At 40.5% G+C, this 26,092-nt stretch overlaps 2 protein-coding genes across 7 annotated transcripts in view; one reads left to right on the top strand and one right to left on the bottom strand.

Annotated features, from left to right (window-relative positions):
* Positions 1–2,898: 2,898 nt before the first annotated feature.
* Positions 2,899–8,663, bottom strand: LOC141908925 (cysteine sulfinic acid decarboxylase-like). 3 transcript variants are annotated; one of them, XM_074799218.1, is made up of 12 exons: positions 7,916–8,009; positions 7,342–7,555; positions 7,086–7,216; positions 6,901–6,991; positions 6,318–6,424; positions 6,086–6,201; positions 5,721–5,855; positions 5,391–5,572; positions 4,889–4,967; positions 4,239–4,493; positions 4,065–4,154; positions 2,899–3,853 (listed from the first exon to the last, which is right to left on the bottom strand). In XM_074799218.1, the coding sequence occupies exons 2-12, from the start codon at positions 7,539–7,541 to the stop codon at positions 3,674–3,676; spliced, it is 1,566 nt and encodes a 521-aa protein (XP_074655319.1). In that variant the 5' UTR covers positions 7,542–7,555; positions 7,916–8,009; the 3' UTR covers positions 2,899–3,673. The 3 variants fall into 3 exon arrangements, with proteins under 3 accessions (XP_074655319.1, XP_074655318.1, XP_074655320.1); XM_074799217.1 differs by lacking the exon at positions 7,916–8,009 and adding an exon at positions 8,537–8,663 and having other exon boundaries at positions 2,900–3,853; XM_074799219.1 differs by lacking the exon at positions 7,916–8,009 and having other exon boundaries at positions 2,901–3,853; positions 7,299–7,419.
* Positions 8,664–9,273: 610 nt separating this feature from the next.
* Positions 9,274–26,092, top strand: part of LOC141908820 (carboxyl-terminal PDZ ligand of neuronal nitric oxide synthase protein-like) — a 55,697-nt gene continuing 38,878 nt past the window's right edge. For 2 of the 4 annotated variants that reach the window (XM_074799036.1, XM_074799034.1), the window contains exons 1-3: positions 9,274–9,434; positions 10,677–10,803; positions 24,791–24,847. In XM_074799036.1, the coding sequence (XP_074655137.1) occupies positions 10,696–10,803; positions 24,791–24,847 (165 nt within the window). In that variant the 5' untranslated portion in view covers positions 9,274–9,434; positions 10,677–10,695. The remainder of the gene's footprint in view (positions 9,435–10,676; positions 10,804–24,790; positions 24,848–26,092) is intronic. The other 2 variants (XM_074799037.1, XM_074799035.1) reach the window with 1 other exon arrangement.

The following is a 26,092-nucleotide window of genomic DNA, read 5'->3' as shown; positions in this document are numbered from 1 at the left end:
CCGATCTAGAATCTGTCGTTTCTCATTGGGAAAGAATGTCCCCCGATCAGATGTATCGATAGCTACTCGCCTATAGTACGTTTTCTAATTAAAACTAATAAACAAAACTTCATTCAGTTATTTGCGGTATGCCAGCGCGAGCCGCGCGTTATATTTTCAATCTCATGGGGGGAGATTGAATAGTAAACAACTAAAAAGCCGGGAGAAATATCACGTAACGCCCTTTCATCTTGAGAAAACGACGCAATATCAATGCATGATCTCTATGTGACAACTGCAAAATCATTCACGATTTTGACGAATTTGTTTCAAATAAATAATCATATGCACATGTCCGTAAAACAAGCCATGCTGATTCTGTGTCCGTAAGACGAGCCATACTGATTCTAGATAATGAAATTTTACTTAAAGGTGTTTTAATCCATTGGTCATTTTTATTGTGCAAAATTGTTTGCTAATTCTATTCAATTCCTGCGTTAAATTTCATTCCACATGTATTTTCCTCATAATTCACTATCATGTATGGATGGATGGACGTGCAGCGCACCCCGCCTATACATCCATTGTTTACGAGTTTTAGGACTAAAACCAGATTTTTGTTGCGGGGATTTAAAACCGTTCATCCGCCGCGTGTTCAAACTGTTACATAAACCGGCGCGCAACCGGTCTCAGATTACCGATCGTGAGGCGATGGTTATCATCGCCGGAGAAGGCCCTGTCAGCAGCCGCACGCAGCTCCCATCTGGACCGGCTAATGTTAATCCATCATGACAGCGCAGACTCGCTTCAGTTGCCAGTTCGAGGTACGCTTTATAATTACCGTAATTGGCTAAGACAATGCGGATAACGGGCCGAATGTCGATATCGGGGGTGAACGTTAGATTAATTGCGTGTTTTACTGATTATGTTTAATTCGAACATGTTGTAAATAAGACTGAATATCGTGCTCATCAATTTTGCGGGCGCTAATTTGTTATAAACTTTCACCGGCCGCCATATTTTCACTTCCAGCAAGCGCCGCGGGTTTGTGCTTACATCCCTATAACCATGAATTGACGAATCATTAATTGTGCAAAACCTTTCAGGTGTTTAATATCTCTTTGATTCATTTATTTGTTTTTGCTATAACCTTTTAAAGACCGATAATGAAATATATATAACCACACGTAAATTTGCGTGCAATAAAACGTGATTTTTTAAACTGAAAGAAATCGTGAAAAAAAGTGAAAGTACTGTGAATATTCTAACAGCAGAATAGCGAGCGAAGATTACGACGAAAACTGTCACGCGACAAACAGTATATGAAAAAGTTGACAGCGGACGTCATTTCTTGTAATATAATCGAAGCTCTTTTTATGTATTTGGTCTCAGTGTGTTCCCCGTAAGTGTCTGGGTCAAAGATTCTTATCATATCAAGAATATTCCGTACCGAAACAATGGATTTATTGAGGATGAAAACGCATGAAATAAGCACTAGTGTCAGGGTAAGACTGTGTTCTGCGCTGTCGGATTTTCGTTCTTTCTGTTGCGACATTAATCGTCTGGACTCGCTCGCCGCCTTCAACACGTGCATCAATCTGAACGTTATGTATATCATGCATAACAGAGGTAATGTGTTTTCGAGAGGGTCCTTCACGCATATGACGTACAATTTCAGATAAAAGTTTCTCCCAAAGTCTGATATCAGCTGGCTCCAGTGATCGAAACCGAAGCATTTGGTCTTGCGAAGAAACGGATAATATAGGAACGAGTTTGGCAGCTGCATACAAATAACACCCAGGGTCGTTCCGGATATCGTAGCGTAGGCCTTGCGACGGGTGACGAGTCGTTTAGCTTGCAGCGGCCAACAGACGACGATATATCGATCAATGGCGATCACGAAAACCGCCCAGTCGCTTAACATAACGAAAACGGTTCTGAAATATTGCGAAGCGTAGATGTACAACTTAACCATGTCGTGACTGGTTCTGATCGTTTTGTCAAAAAGTGTAGTAGTGTTGTAAAGTTCTCTGTGATAGTTGAAGATCACATACGAAACGCAGGCAAACCAGTCAAAAACCGCTAATACTCTCAAGTAAAAAATACTCGTGTTTTTCGTAGTTTCTTTGTACAATGTGAGAAATGAGAGCGCGTTTCCGATGACGCCAATAGCGGCTACTGCGCAAGTTGCGGAGGCCATACCTAGGTAGAACGCGTTCGCGCTATGCGGCCGTCCGTACACGGGGTTTCTGCTCATTGTCTTACACCACGGGGGCGGTACGAACACGTCGTCGATTTCCGAAGACGAATTTTCGGAACTCCGATCATTCGCGGAGGAATCGAGCTGCTCCGCGGAGGCGGCGAATTTCGGCATCATGACATGCACGAACGCGGTGATGAATGGAACGAATAACATCTCGCCGGATTGTCTGATTGGACCGCGCGTATAACAACTGTTCGAATTGAAAATGAACTTAGACTATCTTCAGACGTCTCCTATTGGATATGAATTCGATCGATAATGGCATCCAATATCGTATCATCAAGCTACGTAGGAAAATTACCACGTTGTAAATTTCTATGAATCTATCAAGCAATATGTATATTTGAAATATAGCTATTCGCCCATTTTTGACCAGATATATCTGTATATGGTTTTTCTTGTATAGGGTAAAATTATTTCAGTTTCCTTTCGAGTAAATGCTGTTCAGTGACTATCAGCGTTGAGTGACAGTCGGGTTCGAGTCCTGCTCGCTGTGTAGTGTGCGGGCAACACTTTGAAATGACATCCAGTCTTGAGGTTCCAATCTTTCCCGAGATCCGAACGACGTAAAGAAAGATTTAAGAAAACAAAACGACTAGTGGCTGAACATCTTTGGAGTATTAACCAACCTTTTCGCCATCTATCGCCCATTTAGCTTAAGACGCACTAACCACCCTTTATTCTATTCTTCAGTTCGTAGATTTGCATGTACATGTATTTTGCTGTAAAGATTTGATTCTCGTCCGAAAGAAAGATATGCGTGGATAAATGGGTAGATATCTATTATGTAGTTATGCGTGTACATATTTATATGAATACCTAAGAACTCTACGACTTCAGTTTTAGAAGATTGTCAACAATATCCGACGATTATTTTCTCGTTGCACCGATTAGAAATAGCAGGAAATTGCGGATAAATGCACCGATTGTTGCTACAATTTTCGCCACGATGGCATCGATCGCTTTGCGCTTGAAAATTTCGATCGATTCTTGAAGATTATTTCTTTCTGGTGATTATGATGTTTTGAAACTGTTTTCAAACTGCTCGTATCCGATGCATTTCAAGTGATATATTTATATTGAGTATTTATGCTTCGAATCTTTCGGATAGAATAAGGGTTGATTTTGTCGTCTAGGCATTCATTTGGCGAAAGTAAAACTTAATTGAAAAATAATGTTCCACATGTATTTGTATTCCGTAACAGTTAACCTCGCCGGTCCGAGGTAAGCGATAGTCCGAGTTAAGGATGGGAAAATAGCAAGTCACAAAAATGATTTCGTTTTTGTCCGAAAACCAAAAGTCTGTGTTGGTACCATATCCAAGTAAGGCGAGGTTGACTGTATCTAAAAAGTATCAATCATCGATTAGTACAAAATAGTATCCCCATCGTGAGCCACTGTGCAATGATAAATCCCTAAACAGTTTGAATGTCAAATATCGCGACCAAGTTCATCAATGATGTCCAGCGAGTTGTCGATATCGTTGTGAGTTAGAGCAGGGTTGTGTATGACAAACCGAAAGAAGTTGCGTCGCTTCGACGCGTCGCATGGTTGATAACCGACCATCATCGATCCGTCTTTCATCATGGCTTCTTTTACTTTTGGCGGAACCTGAAAAAGATCGAACGAAAGCTTTCATTAAGCTGACCGAAACCGAAAACCTCTTCAGCAGAACGTCGTTTATACAACAAACCTCCTGGGACCTGTTCGTTATAACACATCAAGTATGAAATTATTGAAATTCTATGTTTAATGAACAATAAATCGTTAAGTCCGAAATCGTTTTGCGAAATTAATACTATGTCGATGTGCAAAACAATACCTTATGCATTTCTGCCCACCATTTTTCGTCTCTGTTTTTTCCTCGTAGCCTTCGAGGTATGTACCAAAAACACACAGTTATCGTTTGTGGCTGAAACAGTTAAGATGTTGTAAAATTCCTTCACGATCCAATTTTGATTAACCTGGACGTTATAAAGTTTACTGAAAATAATACCTCTAAGACCAATTCGAACTCTGGCCGGCGACGAACTTCTTGGGCCATATATCTGGAATTGTCTATGGCTTTGTCGATTCTCTTTTCGAAAGCGTTATTTCCACCTGCCTTCCAAGCCAACCAGAATTTAAAAGAATCGATCTTTCGACCGCATTGTATAACCCGGTCTCCGACATTATCGTAGGATACGTCATAGAATTTATCCTGTTGAAACAAGTAACTCGCCTTCGATTCGTGCGTTTCTATGAGCAAGCCCTGTATATAGAAACAACAGTTACAGGGCCGTGGTACGATAACCACACTCAAACGTGGTGAACAGATGATGAGATAAAAATCCACTATTTACAAATTAAAAGAAATCTAAAATCGAGAATTTATTAATTGAAACAATCTAAAATATAAGAACACGACGTTTCGATCTCACACTAGAGATCATCAGGTGTGAGATAGTGACTAAAAACAGGGGTATATATACAGATCTCTAGTGTGAGATCGAAACGTCGTGTTCTTATATTTTAGATTGTTTCAATTAATAAATTCTCGATTTTAGATTTCTTTTAATTTGTAAATAGTGGGTTTTTATCTTATTACAAGGCCGTGTTTGTGTGAAACGCCGAAGAGGAATTCGTATATATATATATATATATAACCTTGTGCTTGGTGAGGAATGCTGAACACTGTAGTGGGATCCCTAGTAGTTTATGTGGATTCCATATAATCGAATCGGCCCTGAAACGAACGACTGACCATGGTTATATTTATTAAAAGAATTATCCAGCAAGAAAACGACAGATCGAAGACGACGTTAACCCTGGAGAGCCTGGGGACAGTTATGGACCCTAATAAGCCGGTCATAAATTCAAGAACAGTTGACTTGAATAGAACCTTAAAAGCCCAATGTTCCATATATGACCTTTTTGGTAAGTAGAAAAATTTGATAAGTATTAAAGGTGATTCTCCGTGAAATAAAAATTAACTTCTTCGACCTAATAACCAATGGTCAGAACGAAGCTTGTGCGTTATCTATCAACAAATTGTGGTCATTATGAAACACCGGATGCACTTTTTCAAATTATGAAGTTTCTCTGTAAATATTTAAGTACTTTAGGCCTGGAATGACCGATTTGGATTTACATACGATTGGGAACTAACTTTTGAATTCCAGCTATAAGGTGTCGATATCTCCCAGAGAACAATAGACTGTTAGCCACGGCTCCGTCAACGTGCATCCATATTTCATATCGGTTTGCGATGTCACCTATTTCGTCAAGGGGGTCTATCGCACCGTAAACCGTCGTACCAGCAGTAGCCACTATTGCCAGGGGAACCTTACCCTAAAATAGTGATGGGAAAACTGTGAACATATACAACATTTTCTGTGAAATTCATGTAAGAACATCGTAAAAATTTTTTGAAAGCTAAATGTCTAGATTTTGTAACACGTAAAGCTATACGATGAAAATAATCGTTGAATTGTTTTACCGATTTGATGACTTTTTCAATCGCTATCTCGAGCTCCGAGACGATCATTCTGCCATTTTCGTCGATTGGAATCTTAATCACGTGGTCTGATCCGATACCAAGAAATGACGCCCCTTTTCCGATTGAATAGTGAGACTATATAGAAACAAGTTGGAAATGATTCAGTCACGCATTAGAAAATATTGATTCAATTCTTAAGATGAATAGAAACTATATGCACCAGAACCCAATGTCGTCTACAATCTTCTACGCTAATTAAGACTGGTTTTAAGTTGTTAGATTGGCTATAAGACCGAGATGGTCTTGGACTGAGCTTAAATCTAACTTAAGCTACGACTGTGCAAATGAGAGTTTTGAATACTTACCGAAACCGAGGTAAAAATGCAAAGATGTGGTAAGCCATTTGATCCGTGTCGTTTGATTTCTGGATATCTTCTATATCGCGCGAGGTTTAAGCCGTACATGTTACCTAATGATCCACCTGATTAATGAGAAAGAAAAACAAAATATACCAAAAGGACCTGCGTATCTAAACGCCGATCTCTAATTTCTGCCTAACATGAGGTGATACACTATAGTTTTTTAAGATTGACTTACCTGGACAAAATGTACCTTCACCGCTGTCGTAACCGATTAGTTTGATGATTTCGTCGAGGACGTAGTTTTCCATTAAAGTAAACACCGGTGATAGTTCGTATGTGGCCCTGCAAAGATCAGGTATTCTGCAGCATATTCTTGGAAATTAGTAAGTTTTTATGTATATGGCTTCTGAATTGGCTATCCTTTGATTAGGCCCTAAACATGGAGGAAGCTACGGCAAGCTGTCCAAAACCCGAGGTACGCTTTTGGAAAATGAATCTTCCTCGTCGTGGGTCGTACGTGGCTTATGGCATTGATTCCAAAGGAAACCTAGAAGGTCTGCCTTTGAAAAATGAATTTTACCCGACCTATAAGCCTACAGGTATACACGTAGGGGTACTAATTACACAGGAAACCTATCGAGCGTATTTCACCACCGCTTCCGTCAAAATACTCCGCATTTTAACGAAAACGAAACCCATCAGTCACAGCCTACTGATAAAATCTTGTGACAAAACAAAAAATTAGTTCAAAAAATGGTTCCGATCTTTCTACACGTGGAATGGGACATGTGAATTGATGAAATAACTGTCATTCTTACATGGACGTGTTCATTGCTTCTGTTAAGAGCGCGCCGGACAACCCATTTATGTCTAGACCTTGAAATAATTGGTTGAAAAATAACCGATGTCCTGGAATACGATACAGAAAATGGCACGTTAAAAAATCCCGATACAATGTTTTCTCTCGGCGTATATACCACAGAGAATGGAATTCGGTTGGGACCTGTTTTGACGCTGTGTTTGACGATCTTACTGACGATCGAGTACAGTTGTTCCTCGTCGCAACCCGCGTCGGTTACTTTAAAATCTATGATCTTCCGAACTTCCTCGGGATCCAAGTACTCTGTCACTTTACTGCAAGTAAAATACGAATCGCATCAAAAATGATAATGGATCCAGATCAATCAAATTCTTGTCGAACCTCATTCCAAATCACCTGTACATATTGATCAAAATAGCTTTTCTAGACCACAATATACCTGCTTTTCGGGTCTTCATATCCGATCACGATAGTTTTCACCATTTCAAGAATGCGACCTAGAAAATGGACAGGGTCGATCACTCCGGATTGAGTATTGACGTTTTGTGTTTTCGTCCCGTATGCGCAGTTTTCGTCCAAACCGTTGATGATGTCATGCGGTTCACCAATTCGGCGAGGTTCAGTGCTATCCGACGACATCGCTGCTAGTACACCTGTAAAAATACAAAAATAGATATCCCCGCTACGGATTTTTTTTCGCTGCAAAACACTCAATGTATATTCTAGAGTTCAGCAGTTTTAACCGTCACGAATTGGTTACGAACAGAAGAAAAGAATACAGAATCCTATGTAAGCATTGATCGGTCCAAATGAAATATATACCTAGGGTATATATGCTAAATCGTTTGTAGCTCGAACACCGAGGTCTTCCTGGTTCTTACCAAACAGGTGAAGATATATTAACGATGATTTAAAAATCCCAATCTTAAAATACCGGTAATCTAGTTTCTGTTTAATGCTTAGGGTTGTTTTGAATTGAGTTATACATACAATTAAGATATCAAATTACTTACAATTTCGATTCCAAAATTATGCAAACGCAGTTTTGAATTGCAGACCCTGTCTAGTGTAGATCCATTGTTTAAACAATCAATCGATTTCAAATTCTAAATGAGGTCAAAGGTGTAAGGAGCAACTTCGTTTCAACGTTTTTTCTATATCGCTTGTGATAACGAATTATGATTGTATACGTACCGGTAGATAGGCACTCCATTTAGTTAAATCGACTGAAGTCCGACATTTCAGATTTCCTTCTGACAATTCGTAATTATGAAACTTATGCAGCTACGTAGAGGCTATCTGGGTCATGTACCCCTTATTGTTGGTCAAGAAGGTCCCATTGCATTCTTGAAGGTGACTACGACAGTACTGGTTCATATGTGGATTTCTACATAGACAGGGAGCCAGTGGGATTGAAAAATCTAATCTAATCTAATCTACATTATGATACATCGCATGCCTTATAGCTAATATAGAACGTATCTATATATCCTAAAACACCCGATTTTAAACTTGGGCTTTTGGCAAAATAGTTATTTTTATGATTAAGAATCGAAAGTGAACGATAATGCGATATTGCCAAATTGCGAGAAAATTGGACTCAACAAACCATGGATGTGTTGAAGTTAACTTACCTCAACCTTGCAGCTTATGGAGGTTGGTGGTTAAATGGCGTTGTTTAGTTACAGCGCCGAGTGAGCCGATCGATGGTTGTTACCGGTACGACTCTCGTGTGTCTGAATGAAAGAAAATAATAGTCCACTTGGTGAAGCACGTTGCGTGTAGACTCTGCATATGCGTTATGCATTCGGTATAGAATATATGTATATGTATTTTGACATGAATAAATCACGGTAGGGAAATTTACAGTTTACAGGGAAATGTCCAAGGGCGAAATTTCTAGGGCGAACTTAGTAGCGTATGACCTGGCTGCCTTTTTAATCCGCCCCTGACTGTCAGTACATTTACAATGATCAGGTGGCGGGATCTGGCTTTTTGTGTTGTGCGAAACTACTGATATACAGGCACACAAATTATATGTGATGCTTTTTTAGATTAATGAGGATAGCAGTATGACACCGACGAAGGCTCGGGAAGTTCCACGTATAAAACTTCCTGCCGACTACATTCAAAGAAGGTCTAGAAATTTTATAGAGACGACAATATGCATATTGAAATCTAAAATCTAGGTTAAAATGTATTCTTTCAATCGGCTCCGACAAAAAGGAGTGAATTTGAAAGACCGGAAAACCGGCCCGCGCGAATGAGAACAACTTCCGAGAAACCAGCAAGTGACGCCGTTGTTTGCGTGAATGGTGAACTAAAAACTAACGACCGAAGCCTTCTCGGCCTCCGTAGCGTTCAGCGGCTAAACATGGTGTAGATTGTTTACTACTTTCGCTGTCATAAACTCTCGATATTCGACTGCGAGCGGACGTTCATATGGAATAAGTTTCGTGATTTCGATGGGATATTGGATATTCTCAGCGTCGATGAGGCGCATTTAATTAACAATCGCTTCTTTGAAGTATGGTAAGTCTAGAAACGCCACAAGTCTACACTCGCCAGTAATTTCGCGAGCAGAAATTTAATTGAAATTTGTTGGATTCAAATTCTTTGATTTATCGAATTTTGTTGCAAATTGTTTTATTTCCTTTATTTCTATTTACACAGTGAGAGACAATTTTTCTAGCAGAAATTCATATTTGAATTTTCATCAATGTTAATAATTCTGATAATCAACTTAGAGAGCTAGGGTAGGCATAATATAGCTTAAACATTTTAGTTAGCACTATCAATTTGAATTAATGTATATAACTAGAGGAGATTCAATATTAATTCAACCTTAAATATATTGATTTTTTTGTTTAACCTATTAGCCTATATTAATTTGTTCACCTGTTCAGACTGACAAGCATTAAACTTACGTAGACACTACCTTTTTGAAGTCCTCAACGTACGCATGTTCAATGACATAGCATTATTAGGCCATAACCTATTGTAAAAATAGAGTAAACCGTTTAGCCGATAAGCTATTCATTTCTATAGGCTAGTAGATATAGCCTAGTTCACAATTGAGTGTGACATGATTATTTTTTAGCTGACAATACATTGAATAATCATTTTTGATGTAGGCCTAAGATTTTTCATTAAACTAGGCCTATAGGAAGTGGATATTTTGTCAATGAAGCATTATTCACTAGTGTAAACGCTATTTATGAGATATAGGCCTACTAATAGAAATAATGATAAAATTATTTTATTTTGGTTTAGGGTCAGGGTTCGATAGGGTTAGACGCTGCACTAGCAACATGCTAGCCCGGGTTCGAATACTGCTCTCTCCGAACTATTTTCTCTTATCCCCTTTCCTTGACTTTGAATTCGGGCACCTTAGAATATAGATTGTCGGCAAAGTAGCGTTAGCAGGAATAATGCAGGGCCGTATGTAGCATTTGAATTTGGGGGGAGGAGAGAAACTCGAAAAAGGGCAATTCTATAGGATTTAACAATTATATTTAGGCTACTAATAGGGCACTTTACCAAAATACCTAGGGCACAACTGCTCCCTGCCCCGCTAAACACGACCCTGTTATGCCGCATCCGCAAATATCACCTGCCTAAAGAAAAAATCTTATGAAATCACTTAGTTTATTAATGCCTTGAAAAAAATCACTCTCTCGGTCTATTGGAGCTGTTATTAAGATGATTGCTGTTTGAGAATGTTTCTAATTAATTAGCCGACGTTGCGAGTTTTCTTTGTCTTTTCTTTCACAGTGAACAGAAACACGGCAGAATGCCTTCGAAAAATCAATATGATTTAGTTCAGGACGACGGCTACGATAGCCGAATACCGTTACACAGCGAAGAAGCCTTTCAACATGGAATTAACTTTCAAGCGAAGGTAGGTTCTCTTTAATTACGGGCTAAAAACAGACTTCCGATCGAGTGGAAATGTCGCCGTGAGAGCGTCTATTGAATCTAGGTGAAATGAAACGTCTTACCTATTAAATAGATAGGACTAGGGGTTCCCGTGACTATTCTCGAGTCTGGTATCGGGAGTTTAAATTCGAAAATGTGAATTCAGTAAATAATCGTATAATGAATTAGGCTGAAGAACAGTGTATGAAATTCCGTGCAACGAATGAGTTGAACAACGAATTAAATACAGAGAGAAAAGTAAAAGCGAAAAAAGAAAATAAAAAAGTGACATATACAAACAACAACAAAAAAGTCATACCTGTTCAAAATCAAACCCCCTGTTTCGCTCCGGGCAGGTGTGGTGGGTTTGTGAGGGACACCAGTCAAAAATATCTAAAATATCGAAATCTACCAATTAGATAGATAACAAGGTCCATCCCTATCTTATGATAATAGAAAATAATGATATAATTAAGAAAGAAATTAAACTGATATTTTACATAAAGATCAGTGAGTAGATACATTCCTAGGTTTATATCACTGTTCGAAAATATCCAAGAAGGTTTTTATGCTGTTCCTTGGATTTTAGATAAAGTCTACAATTTTTTTAACGCAAGTTTGTTTTTAACGCATTGACATTCTCATAGTATCGTTGAAGATGATTATTAGGGTCGAAAAGTTGAAAATAGCCGAAGAACCGCCGTTCGGACTCGTTACAGTAAAATCGGTCTTATTGCAGATAGCTGGAAGTTTGCAACATTGACGTCGGTTTCATTCAGAAAAAAAAAGCCGATTTTAAGTTCTTTCTTTTTTAATAGCCGGCAAATTGAGTGTAGGCGTTATAGGTAGTAATTCAATTCGTAGAATTCTCAGCTACAAGATATCGATAGGTCTTCTCCGGAGGCGGGTTAGTTCTATTGATACGTCTTATTAAGATGGAATCGGCAAGAATCGCTGACTGTGTCGGGACATATTTAAACTCTAAATCATCAAAGTCAATTGACGTGCGGTGATTTCGACGCGCATGTATGGATTGTATCAATTTTCATGATATTCGATAACTTTGATGATGAATGTTTGTATGATGCGTATTGATCGTCACGGTCGCCAGCGGTTTACTAGCTCCGTCGATCACGATCTGATGTCGAAGGTGGAAACGTTTGAAAACACTTCAGCTGGAAACACGTCTTGATAATCTCTGCTTTACATTGTTTAGGCCTAAAACAGGGCCCCTATGACTCCTTGATTCTAATCCTTGAAAACTCCTTCTAATCCTAAAATATTTCTCAAGTTCCTTGAATATACTTGAATTTGAGCAAAATGCCCAAAAGTCCTTGAAAACTCCTTGAATTTTTGAGAAATTGGCAATTAGAAAATTTTTAGGTTTTAGGCCTATTTTACACACAGATTCCACCGAATGAAATGGTTTACTAAGATAAACAGTACCGATTTAGGAGGATTCAACAGTAATTTGGATATGAAAGTGATGCAAACACAGCTCGAAATTTTCTCCTTAAAAAGTCCTTAGATTGTGGAATGACTCATCTGTAGGAACCCTGTAAAAAATGATACCTTGTTTCTCCTAATCGACCAAAGTATCAATATTTTAGCCTTATGAAGGTTATTTCGAAAGGTTTCAGAAAACCTGCCCGAAAATGAGTCTAAACATAGGAAGCGAACTAGTTTAAAAACTCTTAGAGTAAATGTGGAACTTGGTTTCAGGTCTCTTACTGGTAACCCAGTCTAAGGAGTTATAATAGTTCCCGAGTTGAAGATCAGCTTGGTTTGATAGTAGGGCAATGGTTAGGTTGAATTCGATTAAAACTCGTACTTCAAGTCCGAATGTAGGTTTCGATTCAGAATTCATAGGCTATTACTGATATTCATTCATCAGAATTTTGATGGATATATATTCAAATTGTGTCCCATATTACACTCGGCATATATATATGCTACCAGTACTAATCGTGTGTAGACCTTTATGACACTTTGCGATAGATTAATTAAGCCGTTCAGGTCATATTTAATTGCAGTCATATTCCACTGTCTGTTGCATTAAATGAATAGTAAGTTCGTGAACTGTATTCTCGGAATACAGGTCCTAGATGAGATAGCGCGCTCTACAGTCCCCTCGGGCATTTTAGATACATTTTTTACGCGGTACGCTCTTCAGACGATGATCCTACTTTAAGCGCTAAATCATGAACCTCATCTGGCCTCGCTTCAGACTTCGACATGCGAACTGTTATCGTCGAGACAGAATTGACAGTCTAATGATCTTTAAGGATTCATTTGCAACACGCCACTTGACTTTGACAGCCTTGAATCGCGAATTAGTGGAATCGGAATTGATTTCTTTGCCGGAGCTCCATCCCCCGAGGGGAGCGTTCTCGCTCGCGACGGTCTGATACGCTTTTGACCGAATCGCGCGGCATACCAGCGTCTAGATACCAGCTTCTAGATCGTTGCATTGAAGACCGCGTTGTCTAGACACATGCTCGGTGGTCGGTATATTACATAAATGATGAAAACATCACAGTTTCATCCATTGACATTCTCTTCATTTCATACAGAGATAGAGACTCCGCCCGCGTAGGTCGGTCGGTTCCATCCGACTGTACGATCATGGATAAATATATAATTGAAATATCTTTCATACCATTCAACTAGGATAATGCACCAAATTGCTATAATTTTGTGGATGTCTGCATGTATGCGATTCAAGCAAATGGGGGATGAGTAGAGTTTAAGCCAAGTTTTGCTTTCCCCTTGATTTTGATTATTAGAGCCAATTTACCGAAGCCAATTTGCAGACTCAATTGCAACTCAATTGATAGATCGCGGCTGAATTATTATATGTATTATCCATTAACTGTTGTTACTTATAATCATGCGAATGAATGAATCCGATTCGTACGAATCCTCGGTTCCTTGAAAACTCCTACAAAATGAAAAATGTTTTGAATGGTGCTCGAAACTCCTCTAATTTGAGCAAAATGTCCAAAACTCTTTTAATTTTGTGAAATTGTAATCGGTATGAAAATATTTTGGTTTTTTTTCAAGATTAGGCCTAGTTAGTAGTTGAAGGCCTAGTGAGTAGTTGAAGGCCTTAAGACCAATCTAATTAGACTTACGCCTAGATCTATTGGCATTTTTGGAAGATTCTACGTTAATTTAAAACCGCCTTTAAGTCGTGAAAAACTATACTGCGCACCTCTAGCACTGTTCCACCTCCGTGATGATGTTACCAATGATGTTACCAACGACTTTTAATCATTTGAAGTTGATCAGAATTCGGAGCGTATATAAAAGTTTTCATCGCGTGCGTGACCCGTTACTCTCGTTTACGAGCTGCAGCACGTTTAAACGACGTGATAACAAGGTTGCCTGCACCTGAACCAATCCGCTCTCGGATGATAAAAATACAATGGCGTATCGGTTTCTGTCATCGCAATCTGTACTTACAACTACACAGGCTATAAACACGACCACAACTACTCAAACTGTTTGCTTTATTGTCCAGTGGTCAACAGCAGGTTACATTTGCAGGGCTCTCTGTTCCCGCATCCGGATTACTTATTAGAACCGGAGGGTTTTTTGATAAAACGATGCTTCGCGAACTCCAGCGTCCCAGGTCATTAAGACGAGTAATACTAAATCCGGCGTCAATATACCGATCTGATTAGAATTCGACTATCCGAATGTAACACGCTTTTTAAAAGCGAATCTTATATCGCGGCTTAACGGGATTGATAAATTGATTATATCTTGGTGCGTTGAGGGTCTTGATTTAATTCCCCCGTTTCTATATCGAGGCCAGGGATACAATTTTTAATTCCTCCTAAGTATATGTCATGGATGTGGTAACGAGTTTATATGTCCATGGTTATGTATAGTATCTTGAGAGGGTATCATGATTAGAACTAGTCTTGCTCGTAAATTCTTTATCATATCTGATAGAAGGCTTCAAATTGCAAACTAGTTTGTACCTTGACATTGATCTCCAGTAGGCCTATGTAGGGTTCCTGCAGATCAGGGAATTTAGAAATTCAAATTCCCTGCATGGAAACCAGGGAATCTGGGAATTTTTTCATGGAAATCAGGGAATTCTGAGATTGAACATTCTTGGTCTTGAACTGCTGGTGAAATGAAATTAATTTTACAAGTTGAATGTCTCTGCTTAATAGTTCGTGCAAATTTATTGAATTCAGTTAATCGGCATTTCGAAATTATTGCAATAAATGCGAAGCCCCATTGAACAACTGTGTATACAGGCTGTGTTCTAAATCAATAAACCTCTTATGCTCTCGGTTATTGAAGCCAACTGAACGTGTTGATCGTCTTCTTCTGAATTTCTGATTTAATACCCGAGAGTAATTAAAGACGAAATCGAATTATTAACGGGATCGTGTACAGTTTAACTGCTGTTGTCGTAGAATCCGGACGTCGTTCTTCAGTTGCGCAATCCTCTTGAAACCAAGAAGCAGTAAAGTTAAATGTTTCAGTAGGCGATCGGAGGCCTACTTTCGTGACGCACCCCGAAGGGCATTTTTGCTCATTGAAAAGACTTATTGATTTGGAAATGCATTATCAGGGTTCACATTTGAAAATTCATGGATGTGTTAGATGCATTTACGGCATATCCAAAAAACATTTTTTGTCCTACCAATTATGCAAGATAAGATCAAAATTTCTTATAATAAAGTAAGTGAAGATTACATTCACTCCATTGGTAACGGATCAATTTAGAATGGACTTTTCGCTGGGTGTGAACACTTAAGTCCATTCTAATTTCGAACGGACTAAATTTAGAGTGTAAAATGTAAAAGCAAGGTCTATAAATGATCCTTGTAGGTCATGAAAAGTTTTGAAATGGGAATGGTTGAGTTCAAAGCCTCGGATATATCATGGAATGGCTTCTAAAATTCTTAAATCATGGTCAGGGTCTTTGAATGGCATCGGACTTACCACGCGACTGTACAGCTATATACTGTGAACGCGGCTATGAATTCTGCAGCGCCGCGCGCACGTGTCCTCGTGAACAAACCTTCGGTGGTCGATGTGTCAATTTGTCCGGCTCAGCAGCCATCGGCTTGGTCTACGCGGTATTGACACAAATGTTATGGGGATTAGACCACTCGCTGTTAACCAATCACCTCATCAAATAACCAGCTCTTCGTCATCGATCGCGTTTGCTCGTTTGCTCACGTTTGATACGGCCGTTGATGCGATTGCGCATTTTTTTGCCATTCGTACCTTACTCGTTTAATTGCTGCCTCGCGAGGAGGCGCCAGTAATTTCCCTATAGGTTAAAAATGCCACGTTGCGTGGCGAGATTTCTCGGCCCTGTGGTGTTCTGATGGTGTAGAGGTTTCAGAGGGCAGTTATTGAATTGAAATAAGATATTGAGATAGGTTTGGCGGAATTTGTACAAGAAAAATGATAAAAATTTGAAAAGTCCTCGAGTTAGTGAGTTGAAATGGATAGCTTTTTAATAACCGTGATAGAATGACACAAAATATATAATCAGACAAGGCTTAGAACCAAGAACACCTCAAACAGGGAGGCCACTTACCTGGAAATCAGGGTAAAGTCAGGGAAATTTTCTTTTCTTTAGAAGTCAGGGGATTTTCTTTTAAAAAGATGGAAATCCGGGAAAGTCAGGGAAGTTCGTCGAGATTGATAGATTGCACCTTAGATTCCATCATAAAGCGGGGGGTGGGGGGGGGAGAAACAATGTATGTGTTAGGGAAAGGAAAATAGTTGGCAGAAAAGAAGCAATCTTTTGTTGAATACGTCTTAAATACGTGTTTCTGCTCACAGTTTTCAAACTTCTCTTTGATGTCGGTTGTCTTGATGGTGATGATGATGATCCGTTGATGGTTGAGTTTATCGCAAATAAATTCTCGCTGAAAATGATTCTACTTAAAGAGGCGGCGACGAACGATTTTCCTAGTCGCGACGACGACTCTTGACTGCTTTAATTAAAGTTGTCGCGAGTCTCTCGAAAATTGCTAACACGTTCTCGTTCGTAGGAAAAAAAACGTCGTAATTTCAAGGATTCGAGCTGAAATCGACGATACGTCAAATAAGCCGCGTTGAAATTACGTTTTTTAAAAACTTTCTTTATTTAGTTCATCGCAATTTAGGATGGACTAAGTGTTCACACTAGTGAAATGCGTTCCTAATTAGTCCATTCCATCCTAGAAAAAAACAGAACCTCGTCCATTCTGAATTTTATTAGAATGGACCATTTTTTTGTTTCAATAGAAACGTACTTAATGTACATTATGTCATCGATATATATATAGATAGTAAGCGATTTTTTTTCAAGGCTTCAATAATCTCTCAATTGAGTTTTCTGGTTTTGTCTGTCAATCATTGCGATTGACAGGGTTGTGTCTAGCTGGACCAGTGATTACAGCCGATTTAAGAATGCGTGTCAATGCAAGGCATCGTTTCGGTCCGGTCCAAATAAAACGGAATAACTAGTAATAGATAGCCTGATATTTTCTGGTCCGAAGTAAATATTTTCGTGCTCTTTTTCCGTATGTCTTCCATACGACCACTCGCGAAAAAATGCCCGTCTTAACGGAGGCCATCGCCGGTCAGCCGGAGACAGATCCTCAGTCAATCATAGCATCGCAAAAAGTAGTCGAGTGGCGAAATCCTGCCATCTTAAAGACGTTTAAAGGGAGGGAGATGTCATCATGAATTTCTCGCGGATATAACAGTCATCGGTCGGTAATTGAGGCGTTTGAGGCTTTTTTTATACGTTTCTATATTGGTTCTGTGTAACGAGGCAATGTTTGCCGAACGATCGCCTGCCTGTCCGTCCGTCCGTCTGTCGAGATTGCTGCTAAACGACGGCGGCCGATGCCCGGAAGCTATCAGACGTTGTGTGCGCGGATGAATTTGATGCGCGATTAATGTGATTGAGCATTTTCCGCGCCGGTCATATTACTCGGCGCGGCGGTATACTGCGGCGCGCGACGCCCGGTGGTTAAATGCGCCCGCGGGCGGTGGTGATATTTCTCTGTCCGTCAATACGATTGATCGTCAAATGATTTTCGGCGTCTGCTGAAACAAGTCGATTTTCCCTGTCATGTATATTATAGAAGCCTCTTGAATTGTTACGTCTTTATCATCCCCCAGCAGAGATTCGAATCTGATAGCATCGAGATTGCCACCATACAAAACCGTGCCACACTAGACCGGCAGCGCATGTACACGCATTCTGATGACCTCATCATTAGCCAATCTGAAATCCAGTTTTATTTTAGCCTGGGTTTTATCCAGTATTGTGTATCCAGGAAATTTGCCTCAGCGGGCAATCTCATGGCAAACCTGCGTACCCGCTCTAGTGCCGCTAATATGCCATCAGGGTCGAATCCCTGCCCGGGAGGATGCGTCTTTAGCGGCGAGATGGCTAATTTGTATCCCAGTTGACAAGTAGCCCTCCTTAATAAGACATCAAGCGCTTAAAGCGGCTACGCGGTAATCCTTATGAAGAGGTGCGCTTATACTCTGATATGCATCCAGTACAGTGCCGCGATAAGCTGCTTACCTTACTTGTGTATGTATATATATAAATACATACTCAAATGATATTACGTCATATGTTTATATTTGATGTTTAAAGCCCTTTTAATAAGCGACTCCCGCGGGGGATGCTGCCACTGGCGGCGGCTCATTTTATCAGCGGATGTCTCGTAGAAAACGAAGTCGCCATAAAACGGATTAATTCGGCGCAGCGAGAATCCGTTATCGGGGAGCGAGGGAAAAACCGGCAGCCGACGACGCAATTATTCATACTGTGTGTACAATGCTTGTTTATAGCTGCATGCTGATACGACAGAATAGCTATGTTTTTGAAGTCGTCTTCGCGCTACGTTGTTATTCGGGACGTTCTAGATTTTGGCCGTTACAAAATACGTCGGACCAGTGGTTCGTACTAGCGAAAAGTCTGTTCTAAAAAGAACGGACCAATTTGCATTGACCAGGAACGCCAATCCAGGTCTGTTGTTAATGTTAGTGAATAGAAACTTTGCTCTAAAACCCTTTCTTTCAGTTTTAACCAATTTATACCCTACAGTGCTGGGGATAATTTGGAAAATATTGAATGCAGTATATATTGCATCTACACCGCAGTGCGGTGTCTTGTTAGTTACTAATGATTTACTATTTGAAAGGGTGCTGCTATCTTTTATTAGAGATGAAAACTGATTACTAATTACTATTAATAGTATAACTAATTACTATACACTCTATACACTGTAATGCAGTGTAGTAGGAAAGTCCATCACCGACTTATACATCGCACTGCGGTGTAGACACCCTGAAAGGCCTTTGGATCAGCTTTATGTTGCAGAGGACTAGTGATAACTTAGCGAGTGGACAGCATGGATTTGGTCTGTTCTGGATTGGTCCATTCTAGCTGCACGACCAAAATGAGACCGGACTAACTAGCGACAGCTTGAAAGCGGCTTATGGGAGATGCCATATGTCGCTTGCGATCATTACAAAAAATAGTCTGTCATTTACCACTAATAGCTACTAATCACAAAGATCGATAAGCTGAAATGGCCGGTGTGTAAATATAGACGAATACTCGATTACCTTTTGCAAAAAATATCTCTTGTGAATAATGAGTCTTCGATTTTTACCCATAAATTGGGATTACGTTTTTTTTTTTTTTGGTTCCTGGGCTCCTGTGATTCTTGTTCTCTTTATGTGTCATGTCTTACAACTCTTTTGCTTAGGTAATAGTGGGTCGATCCTGATGAACATTGGGTATCAGTACAATGTAAGTATGGGGGTTTAGATGTGCAGTGCAAAGAATGGGCCCAGTGCGCCACCTAGCGGCAGAACTAGGCGCTAAAAGCTGGGGCCAGATTCACAGACTGGTATTAACTTAAACCCGGGGGCTAACTTTTCATTTTTAACTAATTCATTTTCAATTTAGTCATCACCCAGTGTAAAGGCAATACCAGTCTATAAAACCGGGCCCTGGTTTTCAGCGACATGACCTCATAACTGGACGGGGTCGAAATTCAAAAAGTTGTCTTTACAAAATTCAGCTATTGGCCCTAAATACAACATATCCGAAAATGCACGGTCATTTCGGAGTTCGAGTCTGAGCCCGAGAACCATTAAGTCACCCGTGCTTTGTTTTTAACGTTTTCTACCTTTGTGTACCATCATTTTTTCTAAAACTTTTTCCCAACGCTACAAGTTTCTAATGCAACACGTCACACACGTGTCTCATGTGTAATCCAGTTCTCTTTGTTGTTAATTAAATTTCCGTTCGCCCGTCGACGATAGCAGCGAGAAAACGCGAGAGATGACGTATCAAGAGGTCGTCGCGATCGCAATCAATCAGGCAGTAAACCGCCCGAATGTTTCTGAAAATCCGGCGAAATCGCCGCGTATTTTCGGGCAGACGCGCGTTTGATCTCTTTTCGTTTATATCGACGACAACGGGTACCGGTTTTGCCGCTGCGTCTCGCGGTATTCATTTGATTAATTATCCGGCGGTCTTTTTCCTGCCTCGTCTTTGACGAGAGACGACGACGACGACGAAGGTTGCCAATTAAACGTTTGTCGTTTGTTTGCCGATTGACGAGCAGGTTGCCGATGATGAAACTCCGCTCGGCGGCGATGCTTTATTACGTTAATTATCGAACCTAAATTAGATTTTTCAAGAGGCCAAAGTTCTCTCGGATGCTTTGATGTAAGCATCTCGTTGTTACAGATTATAGACACGAGCGTTTTGAACCGGGCCAACGGTTCACACCGGTGCCAAATGGGTCTGTGCCTGTTTGATAGATTTGGCCCAACATGCTAATACGGACAAGGCCTGTGCCAAATTTTAGCACAGAGGTTGAATTATTCCATGGTTCTGGAAGTGACTCAACCTCACTTGCCACAGCATCATTATGATCAAATATGTTTAATTTTTAAGTGATTAATGTGTGAACTTGCTCCTTAATTAGGCACGGGCAAAGTTTAACTTGAGTCGGGTCATGGCCAGTTGACCGGAGCTAAATTGTTGGCTTATGATCGCGATTCATCTAACCACGGCTGAAATGGTCAGCGATGAAGCCGAGGCTGATTTTAAAAAATGCCATCAGAAGGTTTTAGTTCACAGATAACCCTTCACATATTTGAATTCGCCTCGATTTGCGTTGGCAGTTTCAGACCAGCGCCCGCAGTTTATCAAGAACAAAAACGGACAAGTTTTATTGCATGGAACGAAAAATAGTTTTCTTCGTAACATTGATTGGCATCGGGTAATTACGTATCCGCTAAACTGTACGGGCATAAATCCTCGTTCAATCCCGTCTACAGGGTTTCTGACCACTGACTAATCTCGGCCATTATCTCGCGGAAAAGAATCGCAATCTTGCAGCGATCGTTTATCGGGGCGATCAATTCATATTCATTAGTCCGTCTGTCGACGGCGTTTCCCCGCGGTGGTCTGTGGCGGTCCGTGGTCCGAAGACGCAAAGTAGACACTCACGTTCAAGTTCAAATCTAATTCACGGAAAACATGACCGGCTATGTACAGAGATTAAGAGAGAAAAACTAACATTAAAATTCATAATTTTTAAACAAGCACAATTATAAAAAGAGGGAGAAAAGTAGCTTTCTGTGCGGGCCAAGCAAGGCTGCTATCACGCGAGCAAACAAAAGGTGAGAGTTGATCATTTTCGTAAATTTCAGTTTATATGAGTCGACTCGTTCGGCTTCTGTCACCACGCGCGTGTATTGACGTTTACCGGTGGTTTCGTCGTCGTCATATGTACATGTTTATCGAGCCAACAATAGCGACATGTTTATCCTGCACGCGATTATGTTTATCCTGCACGCGATTATGTTTTCACTAGAATTCTACTTAATCCGATTAACATCATCGTGACGAGCCTGGCGATTATTCTAAGACGAAGTCGCGACGATGATCATGACGACGTGGGCGACTTAACGAACGACGCGCAAATTGAGACTAAAAAATCGCGATGACTTATCCGAACTAATCTGTATTCTTAAAAAGTCGAGTCTCGCTCTACGTAAAGAGGATGGGCACTTCCCGTTAATCCGCGATCGCGCCGAGATGATTAGGCCCAGGTCAAATCGGGCCAGATCAGAACTGAGTCAAATTTGGTCGGCGCCTGATAAGAGAGCGCACTCACTCGATACTAGACAATGCTTAAACAAAGCACAAAGTGAGACACTTCCGGAACCAGTTGCAATTCAAATGCCCCATGCTAAAATTTGGCTCGGTCTTCGTCCGATATTTTCGATCAGGGCAAATTTGGCCCGGATAAAACAGGCGTGGCCTAATCTGACATGGGCGAAATTCATGGCACGTCATTTTAGTATGGCAAGTCGCTTATTTGGCGAGTCATTTTACCCGAAATAATTTTAATATAAAAAAAAAATTTTAGCTTTCAATTCATTTATCGTGTGGCAGTTTACTGTTAAACGCTAGTAAGATTGCGGCCTTAGACCGCTGACGAAAGTGACCAGGTATTAATAGACAAGAATCCGACTGAGTTGATTTCTGGATTAATCGCGTTTGATGGGGCGGTCGTTGCATTTGATTTACGCGTGTGATTCTCGCCATACTACGCAATAATAGCGATTTGAGCATACGACGCTTTATCTTCTATTACGCAGCAGCAGCAGCAGCAGCGACCGGGCTGAATCTATCCGTCCATCTATCGACTTCAATCCTCGCTAATTGGTTACATTGTGACCGGCTATCGCCGTGATCGTTCGCGTCCGATCGCGACGCGGTTAATGGAGCCGGCGTCGTAGCGCACGCGGCTATCGTTTAAAACGGCCGATTTATTCGCGTCCGAGCGATATCGAAAACGAAAAAAAAAAAACATGATCGATTCGACAGCTACGTCTGCGGGACGCGGATAGATGAAGTCCGTTGTCATCCATTTTCGGCTTGTCAGTTTTTATTATATAAACGTCCGAATGGCGTCTGCCGAACTGAATACATACGCTATAATTGCGTATTGGATATAAGCTATAATGAAGCATCTGATAAGAGGAGTTCGGTGTAAAATGCAAATGAATTATGAATGATGCTGAATGTTCAACGTTGAGAATGGAAAACTGTTTGCCGAACGATACTTAGATAACGACTTTTTTCTCGTCGTCTCATTCGTCTTTGTATTTGTGGAAAGATTTTTTTCATTTGAATAAGAACTGATCCCATTTATCACGTGCCACATTCACGCTTTGTTATTTAGAATGCCCCATTTTGGGACGGACCAATTTAGACCGACAAAAATGACCGGTGGAACGGATCTAGACCGGCCTTTTTTGTCGGTCTTAATTGATTCATTCTAACATGGAATGAATTTTGTAACTGACTATTTCTCTGTGTGTGAGTAGAGGCTTTGCATGCCCAGCTATCGCATTGTTGCATCAAGCCGGACGAAGTCATGACATCTGATTAAAAACATGTGTGAGCGCGCTGCATTGATTTGGTCCGTTGAAGGTACTGACCAAGTTAGAATGGACTAACTAACTAGCAATAATGGATGCTATATCCGAGAATTCGCGTTGAGAAGGTGAAAATGTTCTGAGTTGTTGGATTAAAAGTGGTCCTATAATGATAGACCATATCCGGTTATGCGTAACTGGTAGAATCCATATCGTAGTTAGTCGCCATGTCGAGGGTCTCCGTCCGGTAGCCGTCGATTGCCAGCTGTCTCGGTTTATGAGTTCGTTCGATTCCGTTTCGAACTTCAATTTCAACAATTGAAATTTGAATACACGCGTCTCGTCGTCATCACCGACGGCAACCGGGGGGCCGCTTTGATTTCCCAGCGGATATACGAACACTGCGTTGATAGATGGATCAAAGCTTTCCGACCGATTCGCGCGAACCGACTCTGGCGCGAACGAACGCCCGGCTCTCGCTCGTTAAAGCGTTGATCGAGTTGAGATTAATGTTTCACAAACGCGGAGTTCGATTGTTCCCAACAAATTTATCGACTTATATTTCGAGCCCGCAGAGGCATCGGGTTTTTCGTCGGGGGGGGGGGGGAGGGGTAGGGAATCACCGTAGCTCTTGTATCATCAGATGATGTTATTATAAGTTGTTGTAAGCGTTCGCAGTGTCTGCATCTAAAGCTTCTTACCTGCATAAACTTTCTTTTAAGCCACACAATAACTCTGGTTTTTTTTTTTTGCTTTGAGTAAGCTGGAGATTATACACCTCTTCCTGTGTGCGATATACCTGAGATACTTTTCTCGTTCTTCGACGTTGTCATTTGATGGAGACGGTTACGCGGTTAACAGTTAGAATTTGAGTTAGGAAATACGGTTCAGTTGTAAATATCGAGCTTATAGAAAAAAGTTTAGTTGAAAATGATCCTCCCCCTGTTTTGAAATTGTTGGCATCGAAACTCGACACGGTATGAAATCCTGCCCCAGTGCGCAGCTTAGATGATGTCATTGTTAGCCAATCAGATATCCTGTTTTTTTCTATTTATATCCAGTTTTTCCCTTTATATCCGTGAGATTTGCCTCAGCAACTATACAACGAGCAATCTGATTGGTGCGGCAAGTTTTTGCGAGTCAAACCTGCGCATGTACCTGTGCACCTGGTGTAGTGTAGCAGGGTTTTGTACCATGGCGAGTCTCAATGCCATCAGGTTCAAAACCCTGCCATACTAAGCCCGAGTGTGCAGGCACATGCACAGCTTAGATGATGTCATTATTAGCCAATCAAAAACCTCATTTATTTAGCGCAGGTTTTTCCATTTAAAGTTTTTCCGTGAAATTTGCCTCTTTGTACAACCGGCAATCTAATTTGTGGCAAACCTGGGTCCAGATTTTATAGCGCTATTTGGTTCATTTCTTGTTTGATTCATATTCAGTTAGACAGATCACTTATTTTTCTATGTATTTGATGTATATATGAAGATCATTATTTTTATTCACAGTTCTATGGTCATGAGAATGTCCTCAAGTCAGATCTACGCCACATCACTTCAGCTTTGGTAGGGCAGCATGATGACACGTTCAATTCTTATTCGATGCATGTTTATATCGCCCTCTGTTGGCAATTATGAATAACGCACTTCTGCAGCTTTTTTAGTTTTTAGTTGATAGGCGTGTTTTGTCACGGCGACGAACTTAACGTTTGATTTTCTGGCTTTTAGTTTATTTATTTAAAGTTGATTATGTTTATGAAACATAGGAATGTACTATTCAGAGCTACCGGGTCGCCTTAATTCTTCAATCACAGATTGGAAGTAGTCGAGATCAATTGCCCAGAGTTCTGAAGCATGTGGGAGGGTAATGTAGACTACCTACTCACTTAACCCTGCAGGGATAGTTTTATCGAATTTATGAGAAATTTGTCACAGTTTCTCACAAATTCCATACATTACGCTGTTGGCTAACGATTCTACCCGAGGGTTACCTTAGTACCCTTATAGACTGTATAGCACGAGTAGTTTAGTTGCCCTTTACAAAAAAAAACCGAACGTTTCCGTCGCTGTTTTGCTTACGTTCTTAAACTAAACAATTCTCGGAATAATCTTCTTTTCGCGCTCGTGTTTTCTGCTATTGTTGGCTTCGTATGACATCATTACCGCCACTACAGCGCGCAACGCAAGTGTTGCATATTCTCCCCCCCCTCGAGGCAAGCAACTCATTCTCTATTTACGGGCGAATAACTTGATTACGGAAAAAATTATCGATGAAAAAAATGGGTGAACGCCGTTGCATTAGGTACTTGCCGGCGCGAGGTTTAGCTATCGCAGGTGCCGATGTATTACGAATCCGTCTGAGATGGAGATAGACCGGAGAGATTGGTCAGTAATCTATTTACTCAGTTGATGGGTCTCGTGTCCGCAGCAAGTGACTGGAATACAATTCATCGCATCAATGAATGTGACGAAGCATCGGTCCGTACCATTATATCATGGGTTCGCTGTTATATTTTCTAATGAAGGTATTGTATATGGTGTATACATTCCGCGGAATGGTGTGAAAAGGTATCAGGAATAGTAAACTTAATGCTTGTACATTTCACACCACGCGGTAGTACAACTGTTTTGTGTAGTGCCCGGCGCATACAAGGCAAGGAAACGCTGAATCAAACATATTTCATCTCGGATACATAATTGTTTCCTAAAACAATGTTTCTCGGTTCTCGTAGACGTAAACGACGCCGAGCAACACTCGGAAACATGTTTCTGTTTCCTGTATCCTGTAAACCTGTTGTTTACTAGCAGCCG

This window comes from Tubulanus polymorphus, chromosome 7 (assembly GCF_964204645.1).
Source record: "Tubulanus polymorphus chromosome 7, tnTubPoly1.2, whole genome shotgun sequence".
NCBI classification, from domain to species: domain Eukaryota; kingdom Metazoa; phylum Nemertea; class Palaeonemertea; order Tubulaniformes; family Tubulanidae; genus Tubulanus; species Tubulanus polymorphus.
Note: the sequence above shows the minus strand (reverse complement) of the source record. Positions and strands in the feature narration are given on the sequence as shown.

Coding starts and splice junctions, on each gene's coding strand:
- LOC141908925 (XM_074799217.1), bottom strand. CDS start 7,541: ATGTCGTCGGATAGCACTGAACCTCGCCGAATTGGTGAACCGCATGAC. Junction 6,202..6,317: donor TGAAGGTACATTTTGTCCAG/GTAAGTCAATCT, acceptor CTCATTAATCAG/GTGGATCATTAGGTAACATG. Junction 3,854..4,064: donor GGTGGGCAGAAATGCATAAG/GTATTGTTTTGC, acceptor GATCTTTTTCAG/GTTCCGCCAAAAGTAAAAGA.